Raw genomic sequence first — 21,661 nt, 5'->3', positions numbered from 1 at the left:
CAAATGTAGATATTTTCATTAACAGTATAAAGCAGACGCAGTCACGCAGTTCTTGTGAAGGGTGGAACAACTGAACTTTAGACCTGAAGTGCCCCTGTTAGATAGTCGTTCTATCCCAGATAGCAAACTGACTCCGCACCAGGTCTGCCGCGGAGGTGTCATTACTGCACTGTGAGAGCAGGCAGGACACACATACAGTAAGAGTGAGAGTAGAGTGAGTGAGTAGTGAATATTACTATTATTATCGTAAGTACTGTATATAATTTTTTTGCGTTAGCATAGTGCTTCATTAAGCCAAATGCTTAATTGCAGAATAAGAAATGATGCTAGCATTTATATTTTCAACAATCACCAATATTACCATACCACCATATTTTCCATTTATTAAGGGAAATGCCCCTTGGTTTCCCACTGAATTTTAATTAATTTTTTAAAACAAATCTTTGTCATATATATATATAATTTTTTTTGGTCTCTGTTTTTCTTGTGTGTTATATGTATGGATATGTGTGCAGAGGAGTTTTCCTTTTGCTGTGTCTGTAATGAATTTGAATGTAACTATAACTCTTTTCTTTTGATTGTCTTGTGCTTGACTGTCTTGGATCAATAAACAATAAGTAAAAAAAAAAAAATAAGTGAAATGTCTGTGTTTTTTCATGGGCTGCAATATAAGGATATTACAGGAAAGTTTCCTGATACAAAGTCCTACTAGTTTTAGGCTCGCCGTCTGAGGAGGTCAAAGTACAGATGACCCCAGCCTTGGAGATCATCTAGAGTGATGTTATTATTCTCCTAATCCTCCACTCCCATCAGGGACCCTACAGCAGTGCAGCACGGGGCACAGAGACAAATAAGGCCTGGATTGCCTTGGCACAAGCTCCTTGGGTTTAATCAGTCTCTTTTGCTCTCCATATCATATGCTTGTTTTTTGGACAGGCCTACAGTATTGAAAACACATGATTCTACCTTCCTCAACTAACAACAACTACTGTTATCTGACTGTTGATGACTTTTAGTGTCATTTTGCGCAGATCATTGAAGTTTGTGAAAGTTTCTTGTGTAGCGCTCGCCCTCATGTGGTCAATAGTGGTACTGTCATCTCTTCTCTATTTTTCTGCTGTCAAGATGATTCAGGCCTTGGAAACTGAATGCTACTGGGATGATTTACATGGTGTCCTCAAGTATTTGTTTTTTTCCTTTTGGTACATTGCTTTTTTCATTATGAGGACACCCATTGTAGTAGGTAGTAGAGTAACATTTATACAGACTTAACCAGCCTTTTATGCTGTATTTTTTAAAAGATTTGAATTTCACCCTCGACTCCTGCCAATGACAGCAACTTACCAACTACCTCCTTTAAAACAAATATCCAAAGTATTTCCATTGGTCCATTACTTAAACCATTCTAAGTAGCCTAATACAAATACATTAGAATATATATTTGAATCTATAGATAACGTTGCATGCAGTAGAGGGTTAATGAGTTATATATCTGCAGTACCTTGTTTCAGCCACATGATGAGAGCTGACTGGCTTCACCTCCATGAGATATCGTCACTAAAGATGAAACGGAGGCCATCTTTAAACTATTTACAAAATCACCACCAGGGGGTGCAGTGTGCCTGATCCAACATCTACTAAGTTAGACCTGGTGCAAAGACAACCATTTGAACTGCAGTGTGGTTTGTGTTTTAAGAATAGTGGATCACAATCAGTTATCATTAAAATTATCAAATCCATCAATAACCTGTAAGAAGCTATTATCTGGTGATTATTTATGTTTTGATGACTTCACAGTGATCTATTATTAACTGGAACCCTCTTGTAATCAGGGACTCTCTTTCAGGACTGGATGAAATCTAACATCACGTATCAAACAGCAAATATGAACATAATTATTTTAACTATTAATATTTTCTCAGGTGTTTTGCTACATTGCATCAACCTCCAATGACTCTCTTTGCAAACATTTTGTTTCCAAATGTGATTATTTATATGGAAAATGTTCCCTTTTACTTGCTATTTAAACTAAATGTATAACGCATTCCTCAGAACTATTTCTTTTGTTCACTTCCAATGCCATCTGCAGAACCAATGGGATCTGGAGGTGACCAGGAAACTGCTATTAGGGCAAAGAGCATGACTACAGAACAGGTGACATTGTACCCGTCAGTAACACATAAGAAATATGACAAATATTTCTCCACATCATTTTCATGTATTACTATTAAATTAATATTAAATTCATTACATATTACTCTTAGAGTGGAGGTGACAGACTTTAAACATTACTGTTTCTCATTCTAGTAAAACACAGGAATAGATGTTAAACGCCTTTTGCTATTGGTGCTATTGGTTGTGGACCTCCCACAGTGGCCAATCCTCCCACTGCCACATGCAAGTACTCATACCCAGCACAGTAACCTAACCAATATAACAACTGCCCAACCATAGATCCTGAGCAGCAGGATACAACAACAACGCACAACTGGCTTGTGACAGCCACAACATGCAGCGCATTATTAGTGAATCATGGCGGGGCAACGAACACATGGTAAAGCAAAACAAATGAAAGCACATGTCAAAACAAAAACACAGAGCACATGGAACAAAGTAACAAAACAGAAAAAGTCCTGGCTGGAAAACTTCCACTGTTCCACTGGAACCGCTCTGCAGAGACCGGAGACCTGAACATCCAACCTGCTGCTGCCTGAGGGTTCTACATGTGCAGCGGTCGTCAGGGGGGCTCGTCTCCCCAAGACCTCAGAGACTTTGCCAGACTGTTGGCTGCCTTCCTCCGGTCCACAGGGGCGAACTCCACATCTGATGGGAGTGAGTCAGCTCCATCCTTCTGGGGGGCGCTAATCACTCAGGGCGGGGGGGCTGAGTGGTGTCACAGCGCTGCACGCTCTCATGTTCGGGTTCCGTGGGTGATGTGGTTTTCCCACGCACTCATGACACTCAAGGTCACTTTACACCACATGAGATTAATAAAACACACAATGGCCATCAATAAAACATACAGTAAGCAACAGATCATAGCTCAGCAACAAACGAGATCAGTATTTTATATTAAAAAGGCAGTTAGGGTAAGTATGCAAGTTTTAAAACAGATGGGTTTTAATCACAGTTTTGAATTGTGAGATGGAGTCCAGTGCACATAGCCCATGTGATGTGATTAGTGGGTTAAGGATAATCTTGAGAATTTAAGCACACTCCCCACGGATATGACGAGCCAGCTGGATGTCCTTGGGCATGATGGGGACTCTCTAGGTGTGGGTGGAGCACAGATTGGTGTCCTCAAACAGACCAACCAGGTGAGCCTCACTGGCCTCCTGAGCAGCCATGACAGCAGAGCTCTGGAGGCACAGATCAGTCTTGAAGTCCTGAGTGATCTCTCTGACCAGACGCTGGAGAGGCAGCTTGTGGATCAGCAGATCAGTGGACTTCTGGTAGCGACGGATCTCTCAGAGCCACGGCCCCAGTCTTGAAGTCTTACTCATCATGATGTCATTATAGTCAGTTAGTCATGAGAGCCCAAGCCCATCTCAGAGGATGCCACTGTAGGCTGAAGGCCAAGCCCATCTCAGAGGATGCCACTGTAGGCTGAAGGCCAAGCCCATCTCAGAGGATGCCACTGTAGGCTGAAGGCCAAGCCCATCTCAGAGGATGCCACTGTAGACTGAAGGCCAAGCCCATCTCAGAGGATGCCACTGTAGACTGAAGGCCAAGCCCATCTCAGAGGATGCCACTGTAGGCTGTAGGCTGGCTATCTCCACCTGAGGACTACTGCCCTATGAGGTCTCTCTGCACCCCCCCCCCCTCACACACACACACTCTTGCCTCAAATGTATATAGGTTATAGTTTACACCCCCAATGATCTACTTCTGTCATACAGCAACAAGAATCTGATCTTTCTCTCCCCCTTTCTCTTTTTCATTTAATCCCTCTCCCTCTTTTATCTTCATCATGTATCCCTATTTCCTTTATGGTGTTATACTTCCTTGCTAGTCTACCTCTTAAACTCTCTCTTTCTCTCTCTCTCTCACACACGCACACACACACACACACACACACACACACACACACACACACACAAACACAGTGCCCAGTTTGCATATTTTATTATGTAAATAAATGTATTGTTAACCAAACTTACATGTCAAGTGCCTATGTTGTGGCTGAATCTATCTCAAATAGTCCCACAAGGTGTTCCAATATGTGTACATATACAAAACAGTGAAAAATCATTTGGCTTATTTCAGTACAGACATGTCATCTACAATATCTTCTGAATATTGGGGAGGCATGTTGCTCAGGGTTATGAGACTATCACAGCTATAGCTCTCCCACTGAACACTGAGGTTTGGGTCAGCCATGTCTGGGCTCTTTAAACATCAGTAACAGATTACAGGATCACAAATGTCCAAAACAATAACAGTTTAATCATATTTCAGAAGCAGAGTCAGCAAAGTGCTATAATAATATTATAAACCTTTATCCGTACAGGAAGATGTTGTGAATGTGTCAGACAGCACTACCGTTGTCTTCTGGTAAATGGCCTGCATGGGCCCCATCTGCCCCTGATGTAGAGACACCCCTGGTAGTGTCACTCTCTTGCTCTCCCTGGTCGTGTTCAGTGCCAACATCTGCTTTTCTCTGCTGAGTTGAGGAGTCAGGCTTTACTTCTTGCTGTCCACCAAGAATATATGTGAGGACATTTGCCAATGCACCAGATTCCAATCTGTAAGTGAACAAAACAAAAATTAAATTTTAAACATTTCTTGCTTTACGATCATCTGCTCTTTAACATTTGTTGTGTGTGTGTGTGAGTGGTACACATTTGTGTGTGTGTGTGTGTGTGTGTGTGTGTGTGTGTGTGTGTGTGTGTGTGTGTGTGTGTGTGTGTGTGTGTGTGTGTGTGTGTGTGTGTGTGTGTGTGTGTGTGTGAGTGTGTGTGTGTGAGAGAGAGAGAGCATGAATTTTAATTGAGAATGAATTGATAATAGTCCATATGCCAGAGCAGAGACCATTTCTATATTTGCTCTACAGCAGGGGTACTCAATAGGCGGACCGCAGTCCGGATCCGGACCCAGACGCAATCAAATTTGGACCGAAGCCAAAATCAACATTCTAATTTAATCATGATCCAAGCGAGTTTTCATTGGTGCGTGATTTCGCGCTATATATTTTTTCCCTACTCGATGTGGTTTCTATCTTCCGTGTCCAATCCAGAGGTCCAATCAGGAGGTGTAATAACAACATCACTATGACAACTCACTCACTCAATGTTGGCCGCGAGCTCTGTGGGTCACGCAGGTTGTGTGTGTGTCAATGGCAACAACGCAGGCAGATAGATTTGTGAAGGGTATCTTTTTCTCAGCAAAGAAAATCATGGCGTGCTTTAAACCCGACAAAAAACGAAAAGTTGATTCCAAAAATTGCAAATGTTAGACAGAGTGGACTGACAAGTATGCTTTTTGTGTTGCCTGTGGGGAGCACAAAACCGATGTGTTTAATCTGCAACGAGACGGTTGCCCTTGTCAAAAGTGGTAATGTGAAACGTCACTATGAAACACAGCATGCACACTTCGAACAAAAATACCCGCAGAACTCTGAGGTAAGGGGCAGAAAAATAAACCATCTGCAATCATACCAAGCAACATGCAGTATAAAGTTAGATCAGCCACACAACAAGAGCGTGCATACCTCAACATACTGTTGTGAGTCTGCCTTTTCAACCATGAATGTGGTGAAAAACAAATACAGGAGCACACTCACTAATGAACACTTACATCAGTGCCTCCGCCTGGCCTTCACACCTTTTATGCCCAAGTTTAATTCACAAAAAAGTGTCACCTTTCACACAAATAAGGCCAGACCACATCACCTTTTGTGCATAGTTTGAACGTTTTTGTTGGAGTTATGTTTTTGGATTTGGACCGTCACTGTTCCGGACCCTGGACTGAATGGAAATTTGGCGAATGGACCTTTTGGGTTTCTAATTGAGTCCCCCTGCTCTACAGGATACGTATCTAATTAGGTGTGATGTGTGGGTAGTGATGATTTGAAACGATTGAAAGGGGATGCCTGCTTGTACAATTTAGGCAATTCAGCCAATTCACAAAATTATTAGAACATATTTAAAAATGAATATTATCCAAATGATAAATATATACTCTCAACACTGAAGACCATAAAAACAAATGGCTCTCATGACTGAGGTGAGTGGAGAATGTACTGTGATAATCTCATGACTGAGGTGAGTGGAGAATGTACTGTGATAATCTCATGACTGAGGTGAGTGGAGAATGTACTGTGATAATCTCCGTCATGACTGAGGTGAGTGGAGAATGTACTGTGATAATCTCCGTCATGACTGAGGTGAGTGGAGAATGTACTGTGATAATCTCATGACTGAGGTGAGTGGAGAATGTACTGTGATAATCTCCATCATGACTGAGGTGAGTGGAGAATGTACTGTGATAATCTCCATCATGACTGAGGTGAGTGGAGAATGTACTGTGATAATCTCCATCATGATTGAGGTGAGTGGAGAATGTACTGTGATAATCTGCATCATGACTGAGGTGAGTGGAGAATGTACTGTGATAATCTCCATCATGACTGAGGTGAGTGGAGAATGTACTGTGATAATCTTCATCATGACTGAGGTGAGTGGAGAATGTACTGTGATAATCTCATGACTGAGGTGAGTGGAGAATGTACTGTGATAATCTCATGACTGAGGTGAGTGGAGAATGTACTGTGATAATCTGCAGCATCAAAGGCAGGATGGAGCTGCTCTAGTTCACTTTAAGGAATAAGTTGCTTACACTTAACTTGTTCTTTTCTATGTTCTCGTATTTTAATATTGTCAAATCTGTCTTTTCATACCTTATTACTTTATGTTCAAGAAATGCCCTCACAATTACAAATATAAGTGCCTGTCCATTCCACAGCCGCAAAATCAGTATACTGCCCCTGGTGTTTGGGAGTTGTAACTGCACTGGATCGTAAGAATGCTTGTAGTACATATTCCTCTGTGTTCCTTGTGAAGTCTCTCATTCCTTTAAATCTACTGAGCCACGTTGATACTGAAAATGTGTGTTCCTGTTTACTTCATTCTAGGCATCCCTAGGTCCTGTTTGGCGTCCTGTGTTTTCACCTTGGCCTGTTTTTTGTTTCTGTTGATCAACGTTCTTAGTCTTGCCCTCAGCAAGGTTACTGTATACACCATATGGTCTATCTTGTGACTTGGATTTTAGATAATGTTCCAGATTCAAATGCGCATTCATCTCTCTGTATGAGACGTTAGTCTCTGAGCACTAAGTGGACTGTCTAAGGTCTACAAGTGAAGCTTTTGGTCAGTTAGCTGCCAGAAGTCCCTACAAAGCTATATATAGACACTAGACCGCATTTCTAGTCTTGTTCCATAGGCAGCTGTGCTAGAGCCCCACAGTACCAGTAAAGGTTATGTTTACATTGAGAGAGCCCCACAGTACTAGTAAAGGTTATGTTTACATTGAGAGAGCCCCACAGTACCAGTAAAGGTTATGTTTATATTGAGAGAGCCCCACAGTACTATTAAAGGTTATGTTTACATTCAGAATATGAGCTCTAATACACTGTAACCCTCCACTGTTCTGTTTCTTAGGTGAGACACTGGCTGTGAATACTGGAGGAAATGAACTGCCTTAATGTTTGATGCACACATAGTTTCTGTCTTGCTGTTTGGTGCACATATATTTTCTGTCTTGCTGTTTGATGCACATATAGTTTCTGTCTTGCTGTTTGATGCACATATAGTTTGTCTTGTCAATGTGAAATGTCTACAGAGTTTGAGTCTGGGTTATTGGGTTGAACACCGATCACTCTAAAAAGTCTATTATCATCAATTTCTGTTCACTGTTCCATATTTTGTAATGTCAAAATGTTTTTACTCACTCCAGTTTCTCAAGTTTATAGTTTGGATCCTCCAATAGAGCAGAGATCTTCACTCCTGAGTCTCCTAGTTTATTCCCTTTCAGATGCAGCTCTCTCAGGTGTGAGGGGTTTGATCTGAGAGCTGACGTCAGAGTAGCACAGCCTACTTCTGTTATACTGCTGTCATTAAGCCTGTAGAGAGAGGGCAGGAAACTGAGTAAAGATCTTGAAATGAATCACCTGACGGACAACCTTTTTCTGGCTTCATTGAGATCAACTGCTGAAAAAACCTAGGGACACACACATATACTCACACTTACACACGCAAACTGAAAGACTCTTGCATGCACAGCTGTCTGTGTTTTATCTGTGACATTGTATTGGTCTGTGAGAGGAATGACTGCAATAATGCAATGCCGCTGACGCCAATGATCAACAACAACAATCAATCCAGCAACTCATCCCCTTTCTTACTGGTGACACACAGACTCCATAGAGAGTTTCAATCCTGCTCTGGCCGCTACAGGGTTAGCTACAGTTGTTATGATATTAAATGTAAAGAGTGAACAGAAACAAAAACAAAATGTGGCTTATTTTTCCTTATGCTATTGGTTAGAGACTTCCCACAGCGACCAAACATCTCACTGTCACATGCAAGTACTCATACCCAACAACCTAACCTACCCAATATAACAACTGCCCAACCATAGATTCTGAGCAGTGAGATACAACAACAACAACAACAATAATAAAACAATAGTTTTACCAGTCAACAATTATTATACTGATATTATAAACACACATATACCTTTAGTGTATATTACTGTAAAAATCGGGGTGGTTAATTTAATCTGTTACGCAATCGTTTTCTTCAATGATTTCTTGGCTTTAAATTATGACTATAATGGTCTGTTTAGTATGCTTCATCATATACACTTTGTCAGTTTACTTACAGCAGTTTCTGTAGTTTACAGTGTGGATTCTGTAGTAAAGCAGAGATATAATCCACTCCTGAGTCTCCTAGTTTATTCCCACTCAGATTCAGCTCTATCAAGTGTGAGGGGTTTGAGCTGAGAGCTGACATCAGAGCAGCACAGCCTTCTCCTGTTATACTGCTGTTATTAAGCCTGTAGGGAGAGATGGTCTCCATGGTGAGGAAAATATGGGTACATTTTCCTTGGTTAAATAACCCAGTTAGGAAACATTAAGTAAGTACGATTGCTGAAAATTAATATTATAAACGCATCTGGGTTAATGTAGCACTGTACTAGCAGTAATATATAGTACAGGACTAATATTCAGTGCTCTTTCATGCTAATACTTTATGTGTGTTTCCTCAATTAATGCATATGGAAACCAGTGCCTGCTCTAATAGTGCAGTAATGCTTTTCTCATTACATTAGAATTAAACACAAAGTCCTCTTCTCGTGTCACATCTAGAATATTTTTCAATCATAAGTAAGAAATAAGTAAAGAAATCAAGACACTAACTTAAGTTTCTTCAGTTTGCAGTGAGAATCCTTCAGTAGAGCACAGAACTGCTTCACTCCTGAGTCTCTTAGTTTCTTCCCACTCAGATCCAGCTCTGTCAGGAGTAAGGGGTTTGTACCCAGAACTGAAGTCAGATACACACAGGCTTTCTCTGCAGCTTCACTCTTCAACAACCTGTAGAGAGAGGAAGTATAAGCTGATGTTATATGTGGATTATTAATGTGCAGTTATTATGGCTAACAAAATCCAGCTCCTCCTGACCTGAGCACAGGAAACATTAGGATATTTTAAACTGCATTAGGAAATGTTCTCACCTCAGTATCTCCAGTTTATACATGTAATACATAATTGATATGTTGAAAAATCAAATTATATATACATGTGTGTGTGTGTGTGTGTCATTGCTGCTCCAATTCCCTTTACAGTCTGGGGTGTTCCCAGATTAGTTTACAATCAACATGACTAACTCTACACTGGAATAACTGAGGTTAAAGTGATTAACTCTACCCTTGTCAGTCTGGTGTGGAAATCAGTGTTCTATAGCCCTATTAAGGCTACAATAAATTAGATATGACTTCTCTCTTCTTCTCTAGATATTGATTAATGTATCATATAGAATTATTTTCACAAATAAGATTCAGCAATTCAAAAGGTGAACAGAATGCTGGACAGAGGATGGAGATGTTATGTTCTTTTGTGAAGTTCTCTCACCTAAGGGTCTGAAGTTTTTTAACATGAAGTAAATTATGTAAATCAGTGAGAAGCTCCACTCCAGAGTCTCCAGGGTCGTTCCCTCTCAGGTCCAGCTCCACCAGGTGTGAGGGGTTTGATTTCAGAGCTGAAGTCAGAGCAGCGTATCCATCTCCTGTTATACCACAGTCTGACAGTCTAGAGAAAAGAAAAGACATTTTTGTTGTTGCAAAAATGCATCACTGGAAAAACAAACAATTGTTCATTACTTACATTATTATAATTTTTCATTTTGGCCTTACTGTGGAGTTTAACAGTAACATGATGAATGTCAAACTTTTATATACTTAATTAAGATTGGACTTTTATATCAACACAAGTTCCTCTACACTGTGTTACTAATATAATACAAATAGAAGAGATCTGTATGATTCATTCACAATATAATTTTTAATTTGAGTTCAGCTCCACATCACTTACAGCAGTTTCTCAAGTGTACAGTGTGGATCTTTCAGTAGATCAGAGATGTGCTTCACTCCTGAGTCTCCTAGTTTATTCCCACTCAGATTCAGCTCTGTCAGGTGTGAGGGGTTTGATCTGAGAGCTGAAGTCAGAGCAGCACAGCCTTCTTCTGTTATACTGCTGTTATTAAGCCTGTAGGGAGAGATTGTATAGGGGTAGGTTGGCGGCGACCATTATTGACACTTAGGAAGGAGTTTAACAGTAACAAGATGAATGTCAAACATTTATTCACTTAATTAGGATTGGACTTTTTCTATCAACCCAAGTCTCTCTACACCGTGTTACTAATATTATCAAAACAGAAGAGATCTATATGATTCATTCATGTTAGAATTTTTAATTTGAGTTCAACTCTAAATCACTTACAGCAGTCTCTGTAGTTTACCGTGTGGATCCTTCAGTAGATCAGAGATGTGCTTCACTCCTGAGTCTCCTAGTTTATTCCCACCCAGATTCAGCTCTGTCAGGTGTGTGGGGTTTGATCTGAGAGCTGAAGTCAGAGCAGCACAGCCTTTTTCTGTTATACTGCTGTCATTAAGCCTGTAGGGAGAGAGAAAGAGAAGTGTGAAAATGTTATGATTGAAACAGTGTTCAATCTACTGCCATCCAGCCTGTAGAAAGAGAGCAGGAAACTAAATAAACATTTTTTTTAAATGTTTTTAGTTACATAGATCAGGGGTTCTCAAACTTTTGGAAGCTGGGCCCCCCCCCAAAGCTGGTTAGGGGTAGTTGGGGCCCCCCCGCCACCGCCCTCAACTACACCACCATATATAGATAGATAGATAGCATATTGTTAATGATAGGCCTGACATGTCAAGGTTAGGCTATTGTTATTGTTAGGCCCATACAGACAATTATTATTACTATTTATAATTATTATTGTTATTATTATTAGTATCAGTAGTAGCAAGCCTATTAGTAGGCTATTAATATTAGCAGCTATATGAGCCTGCTGTCACGTTCCTACGGAGCTCCGCTCCGGCCACGCCCCCTTCAGCTCACTTACTCTCCCAGCTGCACGCTCATCAGCTGCATTCAGGTCCCCAATCACATAAGCACATACACCTGTTCCACTCTCTCGCATCACTCACACCTGCATCCTCACTCACCTGCACCGCGTTTGCACTCACCTGGTTCCTAATCACCCACACCTGTCACAGCCCCTACATATACCTCACACGCCCTTCTAGTCACGAGAACCGATACTTACGATACTAAAATAACTAGTTTGTGAAAGACCCAGAGGAACACAAATATCCAACGAGGCAAAATCCTGAACGCTTTTGGAATCCCTGCCGGACGCATTTTTTAGGTCTCGAAAAGAGGACATGTCTGGGTAAAAGAGGACGTCTGGTCACCCTACTTATGCATACGATATACCGTGTTCTTCAGACCAAAGGAGGTAATACTTCCAATTTAGCAAAGCACCTGAAAGACCGTCATCCGGATTTGTTTAAAGAAATTTAAGGAGAGTTTTGATTCATATTAACAACATTCAAAGAATGCACTTTTTCAGTTTTTTTTTATCTGTCATACTGAAATACACGTTACATGATGTTTAAGATGGTGGGCACGTGTGTTAGAATGGCTTATGTTATGTACGTAGTTTAGGTTAGCTGTGCTGTAGTTTTAACGTTAGCCTATAGCCTACCTTGGTTAGAAGGGGAGAGAGAGAGAAAGAGAGCATGTATCTTGAAAGTATCATGTCAAAACTAGCGAAATTCACTGAATGTCCTAGTTTAATATAGTTACAACTGAATATACAATTGGTTTGAAAAAACACGATTACCCAATTTATTTATTGTTTTCGATGCCATAGACTCAATGTAGCCTAAAAGAAGATTTGCGATTGACAGAATTTCGCCGTGACCACACTGAACATTGATTTATTTTGTATGTAATACATCCTTTAAGAAGCTTTAGTCTTTAGGGGTGTGAAATGCTGTGAAAAATTATGCAATTTTTCCAAAACTCATGTTCATCTTGTTAGCTGAATGGCTGCACTATTATATCCACTATTTTGTTTTGCACTGTTGTTGTTTTTGCACAGTACCTTTTGAAAAGATGCCTGGAAGTCTGGAATGTGTCTGGGGACACTAGTTGTTGCACTATGACCATAAATTGCACTTTATTATGTTGTGCTATGCCCCCTGTAGAGCCAGCGAACTTCAGTGTGCAGCAACAGCTGTTCGTGCCCTGACCCCATCTCCTGGCAGAGGACCCCAAACAAACGGGAGTTAAGTGGACGAGCCTTAATATGGTTAATAATTTTCATGGCCTGGTGAAGCACTGACTCGAAGAGCGATGGCTTTTTCTTGGCAGCAAGTGCCTCGCGATGGAACATGCAGTGTGTCCATTGCACAAGTGGAGCAACTTGCTGGACGCGAGCTACGAGGCCACGCTCACGCCCTGTCATCGACCGTGCTCCATCTGTGCAGAGGCCAATACACTTTTCCCAGCCCAAACCACTGTCTTGGATGAATGAGTCAAGGACATTAAATATATGAGCAACTACATACGATGCCTCCAGACTGCTTGGAGACAGTGCTATGCTTGGATATGGTGTTTTTTTGTTGCTGGAGGCCATCATGTTTACGTATAAAGAAGTCCACAGGATTCTCTTTCAAGTCAGGGTGTTTGGTGTCGAGGTGCCTTTTTAATTTGCATGGCTTCATGCTGTCATTCGCTAGCACCTCGGCACACAAAACACACTGAGGACGTTGCTCAGTCGTGCCAGTGGCAGTAAAATCAAACTGCAAATAGCTGTGATCCTGTTAGTGACTCACTCCGCACAAGTGAAAGGAAAGGGTTTACTAGTTACTGATCTGCCTCATTACTAATATTACAGAATTAAGACTCAACACTGAGACCCTACTCTGCACTGGCTGGCACTGGGGCAGTTGTGCTTAAAGGGAATAAGAATACATAAAATGAATGAGAATTTACAGAAATATCTACAGGGAGTTAGATACATGTGTGGTCATCTAGGCTCATTAAGCCTGAAGATTGAGAGAGAGAGAGAGAGAGAGAGAGAGAGAGAAACATTCTGCATGTGCTAAACTCAGACTTTAAAAAACACAAATGCTGTTTTGTATTTAGAACAGCAGCAAACAGTTCTGGGAAACACAGCTGTTATACTGGTAAAATAATTGTGTGTATTCCTTAACTGTATTTTATAGAACATGTAACTCTGTGACTATGTGTGACTATGAAGGTCTGTTTTGTGTATTTTACTACATCACTAAACTAAAATGATTGGTTTACTTACACCACTCTCTGCAGTTTACAGTGTGGATTCTGTAGTAAAGCAAGGATGTGCTTCACTCCTGAGTCTCCTAGTTTATTCCCACTCAGATTCAGCTCTATCAGGTGTAAGGGGTTTGATCTGAGAGCTGAAGTCAGATCAGCACAGCCTTCTGCTGTTATACTGCTGTCATTAAGCCTGTAGAGAGAGAGTGTATAGGGGTAGGTTGGCGGCGACCATTATTGACACTTAGGAAGGAGTTTAACAGTAACATGATGAATGTCAAACATTTATTCACTTAATTAGGATTGGACTTTTATATCAACCCAAGTCCCTCTACACCGAGTTACTAATATTATCAAAACAGAAGAGATCTATATGATTCATTCATGTTAGAATTTTTTATTTGAGTTCAACTCTACATCACTTACAGCAGTCTCTGTAGTTTACAGTGTGGATCCTTCAGTAGATCAGAGATGTACTTCACTCCTGAGTCTCCTAATTTATTCCCACTCAGATTCAGCTCTATCAGGTGTGAGGGGTTTGATCTGAGACCTGAAGTCAGAGCAGCACAGCCTTCTGCTGTTATACTGCTGTCATTAAGCCTGTAGGGAGACAGGGAGAGAGAGAAAGTGGAAAGTGTGAAAATGTTTTGATTGAAACAGAGTTCAATCTACTGAAGCACTATGGAGAGATTCATAAATGTGAAGGTACCATAGGTACCAGCCTCACACGGGCATCAGAATAATGTAGGTACCCTACCTTATGAACGGGCTTATAATACATGTGGGTGCAATTGTGCATAAATAGTAAGAGAGTCACCAAGATAACATAGGTACCATCTTGACAACAGGACCAATAATATGTTGGCAATCTCAACCGATTGGATAGGCATCAACCATTCAACACAATGTGGAGAGAAAGTGCAGGAAACTAAAATGTATTAGAAAGACAGAAACATTCTTCATATACTAAACTCAGACCTTAAAAAAAAACACAAAAGCAGTTTTGTATTTAGAACAGCAGGAAACAGTTTTGAGAAACTTAAAATTGTTTATATTACATGTAACTCTATACTTTTAATTTCTTGGCCACCGATTGTAAATATTGGTGATTATTGAAAATATGAATGTTTTGAGATTTGTTTCCTTCTGCAGTAAACTGTTTTGGTTAAGCACTGCAACAAAATATGATGTTAATAAAATATCCAATCAATATTCATTACTTTACTATTCTAATGTTTGGTGCGTGTCCCCCTATTAATGCATATGAAAACCAGTGGCTGCTCTTACAGTGCAGTAATGCTTTACTACTGGTCATTACATTGGGGTAAAACAGAGAGCAATGTATTTTGCTGTGTTTATATCTGCTTTCCTTATTTTTCATTGTCAGATTTTAAATAAAAAAAATGATCAAACAAATAAAAAACTAACTTAAGTGTCTTCAGTTTGCAGTGAGAATCCTCCAGTAGAGCACAGAACTGCTTCACTCCTGAGTCTCCTGGTTTCTTCCCACTCAGATCCAGTTCTGTCAGGAGTAAGGGGTTTTTATTCAGAACTGAAGTCAGATAAGCACAGGATTCCTCTGCAGCATCACTCTTCAACAACCTGTAGAGAGAGAAACAGGAATTGTTGAAAGAAAATGAATCAATACGAATAACAATAATGTATATACATATATTAAATATATTTAAATAAAATTAATTATTTATATATAAATATAAACAGAGTCTGGGGTGTTCCCAGATTATACACTGGGGTAACTGAGTAATGTCAGTCTGGTGTGGAAATCAGTGTCTATAGCCCTATTAAGACTTTAATACATTATTTTCATTTCATTCAAATGGTGAATAAAATTCAAAAGGTGAATAGAATGCTGGACACATATAGAGATCTTATGCTCTTCTGTGAAGTTTTCTCACTTCAGGGTCTGAAGGTTTTCAACATCAAGTAAATTATGTAGATCAGTGAGGAGCTCCACTCCTGAGTCTCCAGGGTCGTTCCCTCTCAGGTCCAGCTCCACCAGATGTGAGGGGTTTGATTTCAGAGCCGAAGTCAGAGTTGCATATCCCTCTCCTGTTATACCACAGTCAGAAAGTCTAGAGAAAATAGAGGTGTTTTTCATTGATGCTGCAAAATCATGTTCATTTTCTGATACTGGCCCTACTGTGCCTTAAGAGGGACATTCATATCTCACCATGTTTGTCTAATATAAGACACTACTGTTACAAAAATATTTCAAAAATGACTGTTAACACTACATCTATCCGAAGTCATCTTAGAATTTGTAATTTTTTGTTCAGCATCCTTTTACTTACAGCAGTCTCTGCACTTTACAGTCTGGATTCCCCAGTAGATCAGAGATGTGCTTCACTCCTGAGTCTCCTAGTTTATTCCCACTCAGATTCAGCTCTATCAGGTGTGAGGGGTTTGATCTGAGAGCTGAAGTCAGAGCAGCACAGCCTCCTGCTGTTATACTGCTGTCAATAAGCCTGTAGGGAGCAGAAAGTTATGTCTTAAATACTGGACAGAGACAGAGGAGAAAGTTATGTCTTAAATACAAACATTTAGTTAATTAATCCTTTGGAGTCTGGCATTATTTTTTGTATGCTGGTTTGGCATATATTTAATTTAGTCCTTGTTTATAACACAAATAATGGACTTTTCCCCACATGCATGGTAGCATGTTCTGCTTCTGAGTTTAACCTCTTTTTATTCAAGACACTATGCAACTGTCACCAGCACATAATACATGAAAAAATATAGCAGCAAGAGGGTGCGAAGTGAGCCTTTGAAGTTTCATGAACATCGGCCAATCACACTGTCAAATATCGACTGCTGAATTTTGATTGGCTATTGGCGGCCATTTTGATTAGTGAGTCAATTGGCACTTTAGGACATGTGATCAAATGAGGCCAAGAATAAGTCAGAAGATTCCAGCCAGAATTTAAGTCTTATGATTAATTTATAAATATGTCTTATTACATTGCATGCAATGCCCTGTATTGTCATTCCTAGGCTTCTTATTCTTCTAATTTCTTATTATTCCCTTAACCAATTTCTGGGATCAATTCAGTTTGAACTGCTTAATGTAGAAACTTTGTCGCATAGGTCTTGTAAAGCATACTTCAGCTATGTATTTTTAATTTTTCTGAACTTTATACTTTTTAAGATATTAAAGAAAAACTAATAACATTTCTCCCATAAACTTACATTGGGCCATTGTGACATCCTAATAGGGTAATCACACTGGCTTGCACCTGTGCTTCACTGACGCCTGCCCCAAGGCTCCTCTTCTCTCTGTCCTTCTCCATTAACTGTATAACTAGGAATATTGATAAGACACCATCCATACTCTACTAGTTTTCTCTCCATCTCTCTTCCTATCCATCTTTCTATCTATCCCTCTCAGGCCCCGTGCACACGGAGTCTAGTTTGCCTGAACCCGGATTCATTTTTCACACATATCCACTTTTTAATCGCGTGCACATGAACCCAGCGAATCCGATTGAATCTGCTGTAGCACATCCCCCACGCCTGTTGGTGGCGCTTCAACGGTGCTAGAGATAACTGAAGAAAACTGAGAAGAAGACAGGAGCATGCTAAAAAAGTGACATATGACAGTAGTCGAGGTCCAACTAGCATCGTTTAGCCTAGCCACATAGCCTACATTTAATCTGCACAGTAACACATTATGGTGGTTAATAAAATCAGTGGTCAGAGCAGACTGTAGGTTAAGTGAAAAATAATTATATTTTGTATTGATAATAAAGAGTTTAGAACAGTGCAACAAAGCAATGTGCAACATGACATGTCTGAGTTGTTTAAATGCCTGTGCTTTATGGAAATGCTGAGCTTGAGCACGAGAGACCACAATGCAAGTGCTGTGGATCCTGGATGTTTCATGGTTTACAATTGCTTCCAATTTCATGGTTTTATTACTAGCAACAAATGTAGGCTATTGTTGAGGGCTTTGTCCTTCACGTACTGTACCTCTGAAGTAACGTTAACGCTAGCTAGTAGCTATCGCTATCGTTGTCTGACAGGACTAAAGCTAACGTAACATTCATCTTTATTACAGACCGTTTTGAAACTTCCGTCTATAATAAAAAATCTTTTCACGTCAGATTTGCTCATATAGGCTATTGCTGACACTTTTAAAAACCGGTTTTGTAAAATGGTCTGATGCAAATAGATTAAACAGTGATAGATTAAAGTGTGGCTTGTTAATGTCATCCCTTTCCTAACAACATCGATTTAGATAGATAAATAGATACACTTGTGTTAATCCCGTTAGGGAAATTCACGTGTAATAGCAGCAAGGTAATAGGAAGAATTTTTTTTTTTTAAGCTGGAGAACTGCTATAACAGGCTGCCACAACCATTCCAGTTATTAAATAATGCCGGTCGTGTCCGTTGTTCTGGCTGGTCTCAAAAATTACGTCCAACTGGCTAAATAAGACCACGAAAAACTATCCACATGTAGGTAGAGCAGCACACTATCCCAATACAAACGACTAAGCACAGTAGAAAAATGTAAGTCACGAAAAAGGAGCCACGTCATACATTTAGTTTATGTTGTTGCTGTTATGAAGTGAAGCAGTGGGGTTAATACGGATTCAGCCTGAGGTTGCAAGGCGATCACGTGGGGCAATGACATCATCAGATTAGAAAGGGTTTGCGGATAGGGCGTGCGTACGAACACCAACCCGCTGCCAGATTCGAGTTTACTCACTTTGGACCCCCGATTCGAAGGAGTGCGGATACAGTGTGCGGATACAGTGGGTTCGTGTGCACGATAGGGCTATCCGGAGACGTTTCTCTCCGGGTTCAGGCAAACTAGATTTTGTGTGCACGGGGCCTCAGTCTACTCTTTCTTGCACTCCATCTCTCTGCTTCAGTCCATTTTCTCTCCTTCTTTCAATCTTTTCCCTCTTCACTCTTCCTTGTCACTCTGTCTTTATCCATAGCCACTCTTGTCCACTCTCCTTTCCTTTCTCCTTTCAATTACTCTGTCCATCAATTCACACTTTTTTCCCCTTTATATCTCAGCTTTCTCTCACTTTCAATCAACATGACTGCCCTAGCAACGCCCTAACAACCATCTCAATTACCCTAGCAACCACTACTAAAATGACAACCTAGCAACAACCATAGCTACCTAACAACTCGTTTGACATCCCTAGCAACCACCTCAATTACCAGAGCAACATACTAGCAACCACTTCTTCTCTTCGGTTGCATGCACTGGTATTTTCTTCGGGAAATGCATGTTCTAGTTTTTTTAGTTTATTGTCAGTTTACTTACAGCAGTCTCTGTAGTTTACAGTCTGGATTCTCCAGTAGGTCAGAGATGTGCTTCACTCCTGAGTCTCTTAGTTCATTCCCACTCAGATTCAGCTCTATCAGGTGTGAGGGGTTTGATCTGAGAGCTGAAGTCAGAGCAGCACAGCCTTCTTCTGTTATACTGCTGTCATTAAGCCTGTAGAGAGAGAGAGCAGGAAACTAAATACAGTTTCTACATACAGGGAGCAGATACATGTGTGAGAGAGGACAGATGGAAAGAACCATAACTAATTGTACAGTAAAATGATGAAATGGTAGAATATATGTATCACCTAAAAATGTTCTGAACATTCAGCTCTCCATGGTGAGGAAGATATGGGTAAAATGTCCTTGGTTAAATAACCCGGTTAGGAAACATTACGTAAGTACTGGTGATTGTTAAAAGTTAATATGGTTTCCATTTGCATTAGATGAGGAAACACACACATAAAGTATTAGAGTGAAAGAGCACTGAATAATAGTCCTGTACTATATATCAATACTAGTGCAGTGCTAACTTAACCCAGATACATTAATACAGTAATGCTTTTCTGTCCATCATTACATTACAATCAAACACAAAGGAAAGTCATCTTCTCGTGTCACATCTAGAAACATTTTCATTCTTAAGTAAAAAAAACACTAACTTAAGTATCTTCAATTTGCAGTGTGAATCCTCCAGTAGAGCACAGAACTGCTTCACTCCTGAGTCTCCTAGTTTCCTCCCACTCAGATCCAGCTCCATCAGGAGTAAGGGGTTTATACCTAGAACTGAAGTAGGATACTCACAGGCTTTCTTTGCATCACCACTCTTCAACAACCTACAGAGAGAGGAAGTATAAGCTGATGTTATAAAAGGGATCATTCATGAGAAGTTATTATCACAGACAATATTCAGCTCTTCATGAAGCTGACCTGAGCACAGGAAATATTAGGAGATATGAAGTTTTCTCACCTCAGTATCTCCAGTATCTGGATTCTTTGTTAATATACTAATTTATATTTTCAAAAACGAAATAATAATACTTACATATACAGTATATATATATATGTGTGTGTATATATATATACAATTACATACATTTGTATACATACACACACACATGTGTGTATGTGTGTGTGTGTGTGTGTGTCATTGCTGCTCCCATCTCCTTTACAGTCTGGGGTGTTCCCAGATTAGTTTACAATGAACATGACTAACTCTACACTGGAATAACTGAGGTTGAAGTGAAGTAACTGGTGTAGAACTGGTGTAGAAATCTATTAACATTATAATAAATTTGATATAACTTCTGTCTTCTTCTCTAGATATTGATTGATGCATCATATCCAATTGTTTTAACAAATAACAAATAACATTCAATTGAAAATATGAACAGAAGAGTGGACACATTCAGAGATCTTATGGCCTTTTGTAAAGTTTTCTCACCTCAGGGTTCGAATTTTTTTAGCAGTAACTAAATATTGGAGATTATTGAAAATATGAATCTTTTGATATATTTTCCTTCTGCAGTAAACTGTTTTGGTTTAGCACTACAATAATGCATGTAAATCAATCCAAATAATATAAATAAAAAAAAAAATATAAAAATGTTTTGGTACGTGTCGCCACTATTAATGCATATGCAAACCAGTGCTTTTACAGTACGGTAATGCTTCTCTATTGGAATGTCTGTTGCTTTCTTTATATCTGCTGTCAATATTTTTCATTGTCATGTTAAATATATAAAAAAAAGATCAAACAAATAAAAGCACTTTTTGCAGAACTGCTTCACTCCTGAGCCTCCTGGTTTCTTCCCACTCAGATGCAGCTCTGTCAGGAGTAAGGGGTTTGTATCCAGAACTGAAGTCAGATACACACAGGCTTTCTCTGCAGCCTCAGTCTTCAACAACCTGTAGAGGGAGAAACATGAATATACAGTATATATATATAATTATTTATTTCATACTCACACACACACACACACACACACACACACACACACACACACATATATATACATATATATGTGTGTGTGTGTGAGTATAAATTTTTTTTTTATATATAAATATAAACAGAGTCTGGGGTGTTCCCAGATTATACACTGGGATAACTGAGGTTAAAGTAATGTCAGTTTGGTGTGGAAATCAGTGTTCTATAGCCCTATTAAGACTTTAATAAATTAGATAGAACATCTCTCTTCTCTAGATATTGATTGATGTATCATATAGAATTATTTTCATTTCATTCAAATGGTGAACACAATTCAAAAGTTGAACAGAATGCTGAACATATAGAAATCTTATGCTTTTGTGAAGTTTTTTCACCTCAGGGTTTTAAGTTTTTTAATATGAATTAAATTATGTAAATCAGTGAGCAGCTTCACTCCTGAGTCTCCAGGGTCGTTCCCTCTCAGGTCCAGCTCCACCAGGTGTGAGTGCTTTGATTTCAGAGCTGAAGTCAGAGTTGCGTATCCATCTCCT

At 39.7% G+C, this 21,661-nt stretch overlaps 1 protein-coding gene and 1 long non-coding RNA gene across 2 annotated transcripts; both read right to left on the bottom strand.

The window, feature by feature from the left end:
- Positions 1-10,685: 10,685 nt before the first annotated feature.
- On the bottom strand, positions 10,686-14,435 carry LOC122128559. The gene is made up of 2 exons (XR_006151440.1): positions 14,306-14,435; positions 10,686-10,762 (listed from the first exon to the last, which is right to left on the bottom strand). It is a non-coding gene; the product is annotated as an uncharacterized LOC122128559 (long non-coding RNA).
- Positions 14,436-15,782: 1,347 nt separating this feature from the next.
- On the bottom strand, positions 15,783-21,654 carry LOC116225259 (ribonuclease inhibitor-like). The gene is made up of 5 exons (XM_042702769.1): positions 21,506-21,654; positions 20,954-21,091; positions 19,846-20,019; positions 19,182-19,355; positions 15,783-16,365 (listed from the first exon to the last, which is right to left on the bottom strand). Exons 3-5 carry the CDS (start codon positions 19,941-19,943, stop codon positions 16,188-16,190), a joined length of 450 nt encoding a protein of 149 aa, XP_042558703.1. The 5' UTR covers positions 19,944-20,019; positions 20,954-21,091; positions 21,506-21,654; the 3' UTR covers positions 15,783-16,187.
- Between the last annotated feature and the right edge of the window lie 7 nt (positions 21,655-21,661).

Source organism: Clupea harengus, chromosome 20 (assembly GCF_900700415.2).
Source record: "Clupea harengus chromosome 20, Ch_v2.0.2, whole genome shotgun sequence".
Lineage (NCBI taxonomy): Eukaryota > Metazoa > Chordata > Actinopteri > Clupeiformes > Clupeidae > Clupea > Clupea harengus.
This window is presented reverse-complemented; position numbering and strand designations above follow the sequence as displayed.